The sequence below is a fragment of the Solanum dulcamara genome, chromosome 11, assembly GCF_947179165.1.
Source record: "Solanum dulcamara chromosome 11, daSolDulc1.2, whole genome shotgun sequence".
Classification (NCBI taxonomy): domain Eukaryota; kingdom Viridiplantae; phylum Streptophyta; class Magnoliopsida; order Solanales; family Solanaceae; genus Solanum; species Solanum dulcamara.
This window is the reverse complement of record NC_077247.1, coordinates 50726080-50738689: the sequence shown is the minus strand read 5'-3', so window position 1 is coordinate 50738689 and position 12610 is coordinate 50726080. Positions and strand designations below refer to the sequence as shown.

At 36.0% G+C, this 12610-nt stretch overlaps 3 protein-coding genes across 3 annotated transcripts; 1 reads left to right on the top strand and 2 right to left on the bottom strand.

Annotated features, from left to right (window-relative positions):
- The first annotated feature begins 615 nt into the window (after positions 1 to 615).
- On the top strand, positions 616 to 2503 carry LOC129874874 (protein ALTERED XYLOGLUCAN 9-like). Its single transcript, XM_055950254.1, has one exon. The coding sequence runs from the start codon at positions 1067 to 1069 to the stop codon at positions 2183 to 2185; it is 1119 nt and encodes a 372-aa protein (XP_055806229.1). The 5' UTR covers positions 616 to 1066; the 3' UTR covers positions 2186 to 2503.
- Positions 2504 to 3462: 959 nt separating this feature from the next.
- Positions 3463 to 5732, bottom strand: LOC129874873 (berberine bridge enzyme-like 21). Its single transcript, XM_055950252.1, has one exon. The coding sequence runs from the start codon at positions 5388 to 5390 to the stop codon at positions 3792 to 3794; it is 1599 nt and encodes a 532-aa protein (XP_055806227.1). The 5' UTR covers positions 5391 to 5732; the 3' UTR covers positions 3463 to 3791.
- A 489-nt stretch (positions 5733 to 6221) lies between these two features.
- On the bottom strand, positions 6222 to 11485 carry LOC129873744 (expansin-A13-like). Its single transcript, XM_055948909.1, has 2 exons — positions 10715 to 11485; positions 6222 to 6775 (listed from the first exon to the last, which is right to left on the bottom strand). Exons 1-2 carry the CDS (start codon positions 11203 to 11205, stop codon positions 6466 to 6468), a joined length of 801 nt encoding a protein of 266 aa, XP_055804884.1. The 5' UTR covers positions 11206 to 11485; the 3' UTR covers positions 6222 to 6465.
- Positions 11486 to 12610: the final 1125 nt, after the last annotated feature.

The window sequence follows — 12610 nt, the reverse complement described above, 5'->3', positions numbered from 1 at the left end:
TTTTTTCTTTCTACTTTTCCTCCACCAAAATTTGTCCCCCCTCCCCCCAACTTTTTAACTTTCTTCATTCGCAATAACTATAAATAACCACTGCATTTATGTAATTACGGACACACTGAAATAATTTTCTCCTTTTTGTATTTTTCTTAATTTGCTAAATTGATTTATTTTATAATATTTTTTTAATTTTTAATATTGAACAAGTAAAAATAAACGGAATAATTATTGATTTTATTTTTTTTGACAAAGTGAGTATTGAATCCAACAAAATATTAAACGGTCAGTAATAATGGGATTAGGAAAGCTAAAGACCAGGGTTGCAAATTCCATTCGAGGCAAAAGACATTGATTTCTTTCCATATGTTCATTTCCTCATTTGGAAACTCTTCTTTTTCCTCTTTCTCACTTGTTTTCCCCCTCATCCGATATTTTTGTAAATTCTCACAATTTTGGGTAAGAAACATTTTTTTAAAAAATCGAAAATTTATTAAAAATAATCATTTTTATCCCAAAACGATAAAGGATTAGAATATATAATTAATGTTATTGTTATTGTGCTCGATATTTAGTATTAAAAAGGATTAAATTCGAGTTAGCACCACATTCAAGATCACTTCTAACAAAAACAATTTCATTCCTTTGGAAACATTTAATTAAGGATGATGGAATACAATATAGCTATCACCCCTTCTATTTCCCTCTTGACAATTCCTATCATATTTACTACCCTTTAACTTCCAAATATTTATACCATTCAAAATTATATTCAACATTCCAATTCTTGAAGATCTTCTGTCATCCACTTTTCCAGTTCTTGAAAAATCTTGTGTCAAAGTTCTTTTCTTTTCAATTTCTAAACCCCAATCAAAGATTGCTAATCTGCTTTCAAAGTTCCTTCCTTTTCTTTTAATGGGAATTCCCCCCTCAAGCGTAGAAGAAAAGACTCTCCATTCTTCTTCAATTGGATCCATCTATTGAAACTCTGCTGTCAAAGCTCTGTTTTTTCCTCTTTCATAGAATTTCCTGCGAAAATTAGAATGATTTAACAGTCAGAATCAGAGATATAATGTGGGGTGCCGTTCAATTAGGAGTATCGGCGGCCTTTCTTGTACTCTTTGTCCCTGTAGGTATGGCAGGTTGGCACTTGAGCCGCAACAAAATGTTATTTTTTAGCTGTGCTCTCTTTATTACCCTTGCTGTTTGTGTTCATTTGACCCCTTATTTCCCTTCAGTCTCCTCTATACTTTCTTCACCAGGTTCAGTACCCTTATCTTCATCATCATCAGCTGTAAATCTTGATTCTTGCATTTCCTTACTTCACCAAGTAGTATTTGATTTCCAAGAATTGAGTAATGAGAATAGTAGTGTAGAAAATACTAGTATTAGGAGTAGTAGTGAGAAGTCTTGGAAGTGGATTGAGTCTGAACCTGTTGTTCAATGTGATTTCCAAAAGTTGACCAAGTCTGATGCTTCAGATTTGTTTAATGGGTCGTGGGTTGTTGTTGCTGGGGATTCACAGGCAAGGTTATTTGTAGTTTCTTTGTTGGAACTGTTATTGGGGGAAAGTGAAATGGAGATGATTAGGGGGGATTTGTTCAAGAGGCATAGTGATTATAACATACTTATTGATGAGATTGGGATGAAGTTGGATTTTATTTGGGCACCTTATGTGAGTAACTTGACTGATTTGGTTCTGGGATTTGAAGAGAAAAAGAGTTATCCTGATGTATTTGTGATTGGGGCAGGGCTATGGGATATGCTACATATAAATAATGCAACTGATTATGGTGTTTCCCTAAAGTTGTTGGGGGATTTGGTAGTATTGCTGTTACCAGTACCTTCAGATTTTGTTAATGATGGAGCTGGCATGAATTTAGTTTCAGTTCGGTCACCCAACTTCTTTTGGCTGGGAATGCCAAAGCTGATAAACTCGATGTTGAATACAGATGAGAAACGAGTGAAGATGACTGATGTGATGTGGCAAGCTTATACTGATGAGCTTTATAGCAGTAAGTTGCTGCGGCAATCTGGTGGCCCCCTTGTGTTGCTGGACATTCATGCATTGAGTAACAGTTGTGGAGCTCGTTGTACAGCTGACGGAATGCATTATCACGGGGTTGTATATGAAGCTGCAGTTCATGTAATGCTAAACGGATTGCTTATAGAATCTAATCAGAAGCTGTAATGGAATCAGGGTAATAGAACTAGTTTTGTAATTGCTAGAGCTTTCATTATTATACTCTGGGATTCTTTTCCTGGTGTTACACTCATCAACTGAAGATCAGTCGCAAGAAGTTTTGATGGTAGTTCATACCTCTTGCTGAGGTTCATATTCTTTTGCCCCTTTTTCTTCAATTGTAGGATACTGTGACTCACACAACTTATATATTGGAGCAAGAAAACCCCTAATGTCTCACAGCAAATTTCAACAGGAACATGTATAGAGATTCACATTAATGTTTCTGATAGATGTTTGATGATTTTAATATCTTGATGAAATGCACCTATGTTTAGTTTTTCTCTTGCATCCCATACAAAGTTGATCTAATTTCTTTGAGTGCTAGTCAAATATGGTAAGATACATATGGTGGTTCTCTTTGTGCCCTTTTATTCCTTTCCCATCAATTTGAACAGGTCCTCAAACTTATATGTCTTAAATTACTGCTATACTGTGTCAAAATCATTGTTGATAGTTTAGTCCAAACATCCAACTAATGAGAATGTATAAATTCATATCCATGCAAAAGTATGAGTGGAAATTTCATAGCTATATTCATTTTGACCAATCTGCTGTCACCTGCAATGGAGGTCCTTAGATTTAAACTCTACTCAGTGATTAGCTGCTGCTAACTCCCAAGTGATTGTATGTCGAGTTGTTGAATAATTTTCCCTCAGACACCTTATATAGAATTGCCCTTTTATCAATGAAAGGTAAGCTGCTAAAATTAATTCCAAGGTTTTGTCTATTTCAGAGCCAAAGGTGTGTAATAGTTCTGTTGTTTGTTAGAAAGTATGAGTTGCTTGAGTGTTGTGTGGTTATTTAATATATTTGATGCTTCTACTTTGAAAGTTTTCATTGGAACCTGTTCTTTCAAAATCTTTCTGCTCTCAGGTATTAACAATTTGTTGTTAAGCCTCGTGGTTTTATATGATTTAGAGTACATGCATACTTCAAATGCATGCAGGTGAAGTAATCTGTTTTGTACCTTCTTGGTACTGTTTTATTAATGAAAATTCACTCATAAAAAAAGGAAACAGGTGAAAAGTTCTCAACTTTTGATTATTTTTTTAGTAATGGATGGATTATACAATTTAGATATTAGTTCTGTAGTTAATGAACTAAAGTGGACTCCGAAAGATGTTTCAGCGAAACAAAAGACGCGTAGGTTTACAGGCAGTTACATAACTACATTCTAGGAAACTAGTTGCACTATACAGCTTAATCACACTTGAGTTCCTGCATTATACTTATGAGCCAGACCTACAGAACTTCAGTGAAGTTTGAAAAAAAGAAAGAAAAAAAAAGGGGAAACAGAACTACAGATTCTATTTGAGGCTTATTAAGATGTATGAGAATTGAGAAAGGTGTGTGTTGCTTGCATTTCTTAGTCCCTGGAAGCAAACTTGATTCAGCTTTAAAGGAAGTTGCATATACAAATCATACAGAAGGTTGTCTCTAAAACTAATCTTTCAACAGAAAGAAATGGGCCAAAATAAAATGGCTGTGGAAATACTGACACCTCAAGGTTGCTCAGGCATCACCATGCCTTTATTACCCCTATACTTATACTTTAAACTGCTAAAGGAGGGATGCTCTGTTCGTTCCAGAAGAAGTTATCTGGATCAACCAAAGTCTTGACTTTGACCAATTTATTAAAATTATCCTTGAAATACTTCAGTCCATAAACACGACCTTCAATGTAGCGGTTATTTCTATTATGGTTGACCCCTATGTCAAGGTCTCTATAATTTAAAAATGCACATCTCGGGGATTTTGTCACAAAAGGTGTCATGTAGTTGTACAATACTCTGGTCTGGTTCAAATAGAAGTTCTCTGCTTCCTTTCCTTCTTTCCCCCAATTTGCTGCATACTGGATTTTAAATATATTTCCTGCTCTGTGGGGAAATGGAGTTTCCCATTCTGGGATCTCACTCATCCTTCCACCATATTGATTGAATACCAACTCTGTGTCTCCTAATTCAATCATTTTATCTAATATAGATTTCAGCTTATCCTTGGGAATGGGTTTCTGCAAATAGTCTGACTTGCGCTTCAGAAACTTCGCTCCAGGCTTTCGGTTGAGCAAAGCATCAGGTAGTGTTCCATTAGGGAAACTTGCCCAGAAAAGCTCAGATTCTATCCAACTCATCTCCTTGCAATCCTCGGTATGTAAACCCAATTGAGGAAAATCCCTATCCATGATGGATAGAAGTTTTCTGGAATCTCCAAGAAATAATGCTACAAATGATGCTGTAATTGTCTTTGTTCCTTTTTGCTGTACATCAATAGGTTTTAGAGTTAACCTTATAAAGAGATTGTTATCTATTTTATCTGCAATGAATTGCCACCTGTAAACAATGTCAATTGCATTTTGTTCAAGGGTCCTCACTATCCGGAAAACAGTTACAACATCAGGAACTTTTACCAGCCTAATTTTGTAGGCTGATATCACTCCAAAGCTAGCACCACCCCCACCTCTGATCGCCCAAAACAGGTCTTCTCCCATTGATTCTCTGTTAAGACTTCTACCATGAACATCTACTATGCGCGCATCAATAAAATTATCAACTGACAGTCCATATTTTCTTAACAGGTTACCGTATCCTCCTCCAGTTATGTGTCCACCAACACCAACAGTTGGGCAAACTCCAGCTGGGAAGGCATGAATTTTGCTTTTCTCCCAAATTTTGTAGTAAAGTTCGCCTAGAAGTGCACCAGCTTGGACCCAAGCAGTTTCATTGTGGATATCTACATCAATTGAACGCAGGCTAGACATGTCAAGAAGAACAAAACTGATGTTGGAGACATAAGAAATGCCTTCGTAGTCATGCCCTCCACTTCGAATCTTTAGGTATTTGTCAGTTTTCCTGCAGCAAATGACAGCAACCTGAACATGGGATTCTTGTAACGGAGTAAAAATAATGTCCGGCTTTGTAGTGGTTGATCTGTTGAACCTCTGGTTTCTGATATAGTGTTGTAGCACAGATTTATATGAGGAATTGTTTGGAGTGTACACTCTTGACAGTATGTGGTCGGATGGATGTGAATGTTTGGATAAGCACTGAAGGAAACTCAGGTATGATGGAGTTGAGGCTGCCAAAGGAATAAAATGGATAACAAAAAGAAGAGAAAGAAATGAAGAGAAGGCTAGAAAGAGGGAGTTCTCCATATCGAATCCCTGGTTTCCTTTTATTTTTCCGCTATGGGGCTCTGAAAGATAACATGGAGAGTTAAGTTACTCCATGCTAACTAGAAATATAACAAGAGAAGATGCCAGCGAATCAGCTCTAAGTGAGATATACACTATCAAACAGACTGTTATGCCTAGTTTTCTTCTTCATAATGATGTGAACTGGAGTAGAAAATTATCATTTTTGCCATCTTGCAGTTTGGTAGTACTAGGTGAAGGTAGATCCTCTCCATATTTACTTGTCTTGTCACGCCAGTTCAAACTATAGAGTTCTGATTGCAACCTTGATTTGACTTCTACAAATTGACAAAATGCATGATCTGCAGTCTTGATTTCTAATTTATCCTAGTCTTTGTTTTGATGTAACTAGGACAGCAATATGGCATGTCTCAGAAGACTACAAAAGGAAAATGAACTTTGGATGATATGATGAAGGAGAAAACAATGTGACGTGCTAGTTAACATGTCACATTCTTACCCTTGTGAGTTTGATGCATTACTTAAAAAGAGGTCTTAGGTTTGAGTCCTGAAGTCGCTAAAAATTCCAGCTTCGACTTTATACAAAGTGAATCCGGATTAGACGAGTCAGTGGGTTCCGGACATTGAACGCTTGAAACAAATAATGTAAATAAATAAAGGTGACAAGATAAGGGATGATGTTTTGATCATTTGGCAGAAAATCTATAATATCAAGGTAATGTTTGTCTCCTTTTGATGTGCTCATAGATTTCATCAAATTTAAAGAGGAACATCCGTAATCTACAAAGCAACAATTCTAACAATTTTGATTCAGGTTCTGTAACATCTGACTGGCAAAACAATTGCTTTATAACATTGCGTTCCAATTGTCAAGTTCCTTCTCGGGTTACATTCAAGTTCTCAAAGATTTAGTGAACAATGGCATACAACACAATTGCAGAGCTTTGCTCTGCAACATCTAAATTAGGTAGTCAGTTGTCCAACATGAACTCAAACAAAAATGTCCCAACATTGCTAGCCAATCTTGGGCAATCCAAGACAAAAGATGAGCAATAGATACAATTTTGGCACGAGTCTAAGACCCAAACTGCTTGCCTTCAAAGGTCTGACCAAAATTCCAGTTCTTGGGAGCTGCATTGTAAGATGTCAAGGTGACCCCATCACCGCTCGTCATCTCGAAAGAAAGCGGCTGATTCTTTAAGTCAGCATTAATGTGCCAGTTTTGGCCCCAATTCCTACCCATAGAAAGCCAGCCTGTTCTTGAACCCTTAACTTTTGCTGCCACTATATCACCCGAACCTGCAACATTACTGATTAGAACTGACAAGAATATTCCAGAGCCACCAATAGTGAATCGAACTCCACCTTCCTTTCTGCACTTTATCCTGTTCAGAATTAAGAAACCAAGCATACAGTTAGGTGCCATACAGGAAAGATTTTCGACAAGGGAATTCTGGGAACTACTCGCATTGTCGAATTAAAAATGGAGATAAACATGTAGACTTACCAAATATATAGCCTCTTTTGGGATCGGAAGAATTTTTGCAAGTATGTAGATGAGCTACAAGAAATTTGCAGAAAATTGTACTGAATGACCAAGCGGAAAGAAAAGACACTTGAAGGTGGATGGTCTAATCAGTCTCAAATCTTTTCATGGTGCTTCTTGGATGGGAAGTACATCTAATTCCTATACCAAATATTATGGAACTCCAATAATACCAAAAGGTGCACATTTGGTGGATGGTGACATGGAATACCTCTTCTAAGTGTATCTCTATATCTATTTGGAGTTTGGACATAAATCACCATTGACTTGAGTAAATAAATAGCCTTAAAGTTCTTGCTGGTGGAATTTTTTTTATTAGCGTGGAGAATATAATTAAATAATAAAAATGTGCTCTCTCTAACTGTTTAAGCTTTTAGATAAGATGGTCACACACTTCAACATCCTGATAGAGCAGGCAGAGGTCTTGAGATCGAATCTCACTGCCACCCTTATCAAAAAGAATTTTCACGTGCTTGACCCAAGAAAAAGAATCAGGCCCGCGCATGTGAGGGGCCGTGTTGAGAATACAATTAAATAAAAAAAGTGTGCTCTCTCTAACAGCTTAAGATTGCAGGCATTTTATGCAGTTTGACGTCTATGTTATGTTATATGTTGGTCTATTAGAGAACATCCTTCAAAAACCATGTAGGTTATTTTAATGTCTGAATGTTAGAAAGAGAGCATGCAGAGTAGTTAGGAAAAAAGAGTAGCTGTGAGACAGCCCACTTAGTCTAGAATACCACTAAACAAAAGTCTAAGTCTCTATATTGAATATTTGTTGCATGAAATCCAAATTATCAGCCATAGCAGTTTCTCAGTTTGATCTCTCCTTGGTAACTATCATGAAATGCAAGCTCGATAAAAACTCCAAGTGAATCAATTAGTAAAATATACCAAATCCACGTATCGCAAAAATGACGCTTTCTTGGTGCAACTTCTGCAGTAAAAAATCATGCAAGCAAAAATGTAAATTCCCAATATGATAGCAGTTGGTTAATCAGTGACCCAACCAACAGGGAGACTTGATTATCTAACCAATTTGCACCATGGACTTGACACATAAAAAGTGTCATTCCAATTTCCACGTAAATACTATTTGTTTTCTTTTTTGCTTTTGGTCGTTCCATCTAAGTACTCTAGAAATCAATATGCTGATGTATGCGTCTATCTATTATACCCAATAAGTCTATTTATTATTGTAGATTTCATCTAAGCTCCACTTGGTTTAAAAAGCTTATGAGATTCTCCAATCAAAACTGAAGTCGTGAGGTCAAAAATACATGTATGCCTACATGGTGAAAGATCAAACCAAACAATTTTCCAGAAACTAAAAAAAACCTAGAGGTAAGCCTTTAACTAATACAAGTATTTTCCAAAAGCTGAATTCTAAAAAACAAATCCAATCACACGACCTTTTTAGATTTTTTCCAAAATTGTTCACCAAAAACTAGTTATCCAACAGCTCAATCAAACCAAACTGAAGGCCACCTAACATGCTTCCATCAAAGCTACCAACAGCCTGCTACCATATTCCCCAAACATGTGTATCAAGAAATCAGCTTAGTAAAGTTTGAAGAAGCACATCCTTTCTTAACAATGAAGGTGAAATATGGAAATGTTCAAATTGGCCAGATTGCCCGCACCCAACACATATACCGAATAACTCCGTCCAGCAAGGCTTAAGTAGATGCAGAAAAATCACTTAGTTTTTTGGTTTACCTCAGCTAGATATAGGAGATTGTTCACTTAGTTTTTTGGTTTACCTCGGCTAGATATAGGAGATTGTTCTACATGTCATTGAGTCATTTAACTCGCCTCTTCCCTTCTTTCTCTCTTCTGGAAGATGCACATTAATATTAAGAACGTCTATATAGAGAAAGCAAAAGATGGTACGGAAGTTGCAGTGATATTCTCTCCGGGAAAAATAATCGGTGAGCCTTGCTTTTGGATGCAACTCTTGGATGTCGACCAAGGGGAAAAATCATCCTGTTCCAAAATAATTAAGGGAGACAGGTAACCAATAAACAGTTCACTCCCCCAATTTCTTTCAACTGGTTTGTTCTTCCTACACTCTCGTCATAATTCAACTCTTAAAGGGATCCATCCATCAACAATCGTATTTGCTCCACAGAGCATCTGAAGCAGTCAACTTTTAGTTTCACTATTCCCGAAAAGTCCACTAGATTTATTTCACTGCATTTGCATCCACATCCTCCCTCTTGGTTCTCCTTCTAGGTCATCTACCCCTCTTGTTAGAGCGCACACTGAGAACAATGGTTTGTGAACAAGTCTGTCACCAATCACTGGCAACAGTCCCATCCTCGAAGTCATGATAAGGAATGCATACAAGAATATCCACTAGTATGATTTTACATAGAAACCATGCCACCCCACTTGCAAAGGTCAGACAAATACTAAATGGTCAGCTTTTGGTTTTTGTTTGATGGTAAAAGTATAACTCATCCATCAATACGTCACCATCTTAGGGTCGTTGCATGATTCTTGTTCTAAAGACAGATCCATAAATTCAATAAAGAAGAAAAAGTGAAAGTGATAGGGAGGTAGTCACAGCCAGAACCAACAGTGCTGTTTAATTCTTTGGAAGCTCTCAATACATTTTCCAATACAAATGAACTTTAGATCATCTTCAGAAGAATAATTCACAATTACACTTGTTTGGATATTCCATATGTATATATTTATTCACATGCATTGGCCAAAAGGTCATTAGAGACTCTCCTTAAAGAGAAACCTTCACATTACAATTCAGGACAACTTTTGGGACAAATAGAAGTTGTACATATTATGAGAATCTATAGAAATCAATACAGATATCAGTTCTGCTGACATAGAACATGCATATCATAAATATTAGGGGGGAAAATTGATCCCTCCCTGAAAACCATTGAAATTACTTACTAAAGGAAAAAAGGCAATGAAATCAAGGCTCGTCAATTGGAGACATTTTAATATCTGTCCGGTCTTTTATTTTGTTTCTAATATATTGATCCCCCAATCCCTAATAAACTGACTATAATCATTAAAATCTCCAATCTTTAGGACCCTTTATACTTCTAATCGGTATTTCCTTTTCCCCCTTCATTTTTTTTCGTATTCATAAGCAATGTCTATTATTTTTCCATTGCTACCTGACCTAAGGGTTCATTCAAATTTCATTTCAGTTTTCAGTAAATACCCTTCAGCTACTTCTTTTTTGTTTTTACCTACCATTAAATATTCAAGAATCTCAATCAACTCATCTCGTGGTCCTCAACTACTGCTGTAAGAACTTAATCTTTTTAAGCTGTAAGCAAACTAGTTCAGAGAATGTTTTAGCTGACAGTTGGTAGAACTTTTTACTATAAATGGGTAAATCAATATAACAGCAAAACCTCAATCTTAGATTATCTGAGATTAGCTATATGAAAATCAATCCATTCCCCCTTTTCTCAGTTCTATTTCATTCTAATGCTAAATATACTCCCTTCCTTTCAATTTGTTAGTCTTGCTTTCCTTTTTAGCCCGTTTCAATCTGTTTGCCTCTTTCCTTTTTAACAACTCTTTAGTTTAAGAGTTCACCTGACAGAACACATTTGAGTACATTCTATGTATCTTTAGTTTAAGAACAAAAGTATTTCTTTGGTTTCATAAACTCTGTCAAATAAATTAAAAGGGAGGAAGTATACCCTACAAGTATGATTCTTGTAGGAAGAGAAACATAGAATCAGTTGAATATTTTCAAAAAACACACACTCCACATATTAGTTGCTGGACGAACCTGCGGTATTGAATGGGCATATTAGAAGCTTTCCAAATAGCAATCTTCTCAAAAGCCTCAATGGGTAGCACAAAATGGGCATTAGGAGGATTACAGTGACCACCACCATCTAGATCAAACCCATAATTTGGAGCACAAAAATTAGTGGCTGTGACAATTATAGAAGTACCCGGAATGCACCACCTTAGATCCTCCACACACCTCACTTCATAACAAGCACCACAGATCTGACCCTTATCAAAAAGCACAGTGCTTAACCCAGCTGTAGCTTTTCCATACCCATTCCTTTCCAAATCCCCATATCCACACGCGCCACCCACAACGTCACGTGGGTCCGTGGTGGCGTAATAGGTGGCGCGTGCAGGACGCCATTCGGACTGAAAATTGGAGGAGGAGGTGGAGGAAGAAGAAGGTGACCAGTTATAGTGAGAATGGACAAATGGGGTTGGAGAAAAGAGTGTGAATGCTACTAAAAGTGACAGTAGTAGCATACTTACAAATCTATATGTTCTCACTTATCACTGCTTGTAGAAAGATTGTTCTGAATTGAAGGATTTTTGTTTTGCCTAAACTCTTGAATCTGATGATTTTTCAGTAGAGGGATTTATGAGAAAAGGTTAAGTTTGTCACTTTTTGCAGAGATTTTAATGGAAGTTGCCATGGATGGTCATGTTTCTTCACTGCTTTTTTGAACTTTGCAGATTAAGCTTGTCGGCGCCCCCTTTTCTCTGTCTTTTTAAATTGAAAGAGAAAGATACGACTCACGAGTAATACATTAATTAATTTATAGAGTACAAAATTGTCTCAAACTATTTAGGGGTGCATTGGTTCAGGCAATTACTGTTAATATTGTTAGTACTCCCCATTTTTCATATTATATTTCTCTATACAGAATGAACTACTAATAGAAAAGTGCAATATTATAAGAGCAAACTCATCCGATCGTAAATAAATGATAAATGAATTTAAACAATTACTATAAAAAAGAATTAGGAAAGTAAAAATAGTAGTATTACAAAGTACAAAATAGGTTAGATTACCAATTCAAAACTTAGAAGGAGATTTTCTACCTTAAAATTTATGTTTAATCATATATCGCTATATAAAATGAATTCAGAAGTTTTCATCTGATTTTAAATTTTGAAGTTTGAAACATGAAAATTTGATTTTTTGGTATTTGTTATTTTTGAAATTTGAAATTGTGTTTGATCTTGCATTTCATTTGATAAAAAAAGTTTTGTTGTGAAAATCTCAAAAACTCAAAAGTATTTGAATGTCAAATTTTTAAAATCAGATCAAACTTCATAATCAAATAAATATTTAAAGATTGATTTTCAAAATTTACTCAAAAAACCATGATCAAAACCCAAGCGAAGTACTATATTGTATGAACTAGACATGGGGATACTAGGCCTCAGGCCTGCATGCAATTTATATGGGCTTCTCATTTTGGAAAGATAAAAGACTATTCATGGTAGGGGAATTTTCGCATATAATCACTTAGAAATTTCTTAATTATGCTACATAATTATAGTTTATTAATTAGAATCCGTAGCTATAGTTATAGCATCGTTTGTACAACTCGCGCAACGTTTGCATAGTTTGCTATACAAGTCACAGTTTTTGTATAGCGTTTGTATATTTCACTATACAATTCATGCACAGCGTTTGTATAATTCGCTGTATAATTTGTAGTGTTTGTATATTTTGCTTTACAATTCGATTCGCACACAACGTTTGTATAAAACGCGTGAATTATGCAAAACTCCAACTATATTCGCGCACAACGTTTGTATAATCGCGCACAACGTTTGAATAATCACGCAAATTGTACAAAAACTCAAACTGTAATTACAGCCAGATGTTTGTCACGAACCGTAATTAATTCAAACTATA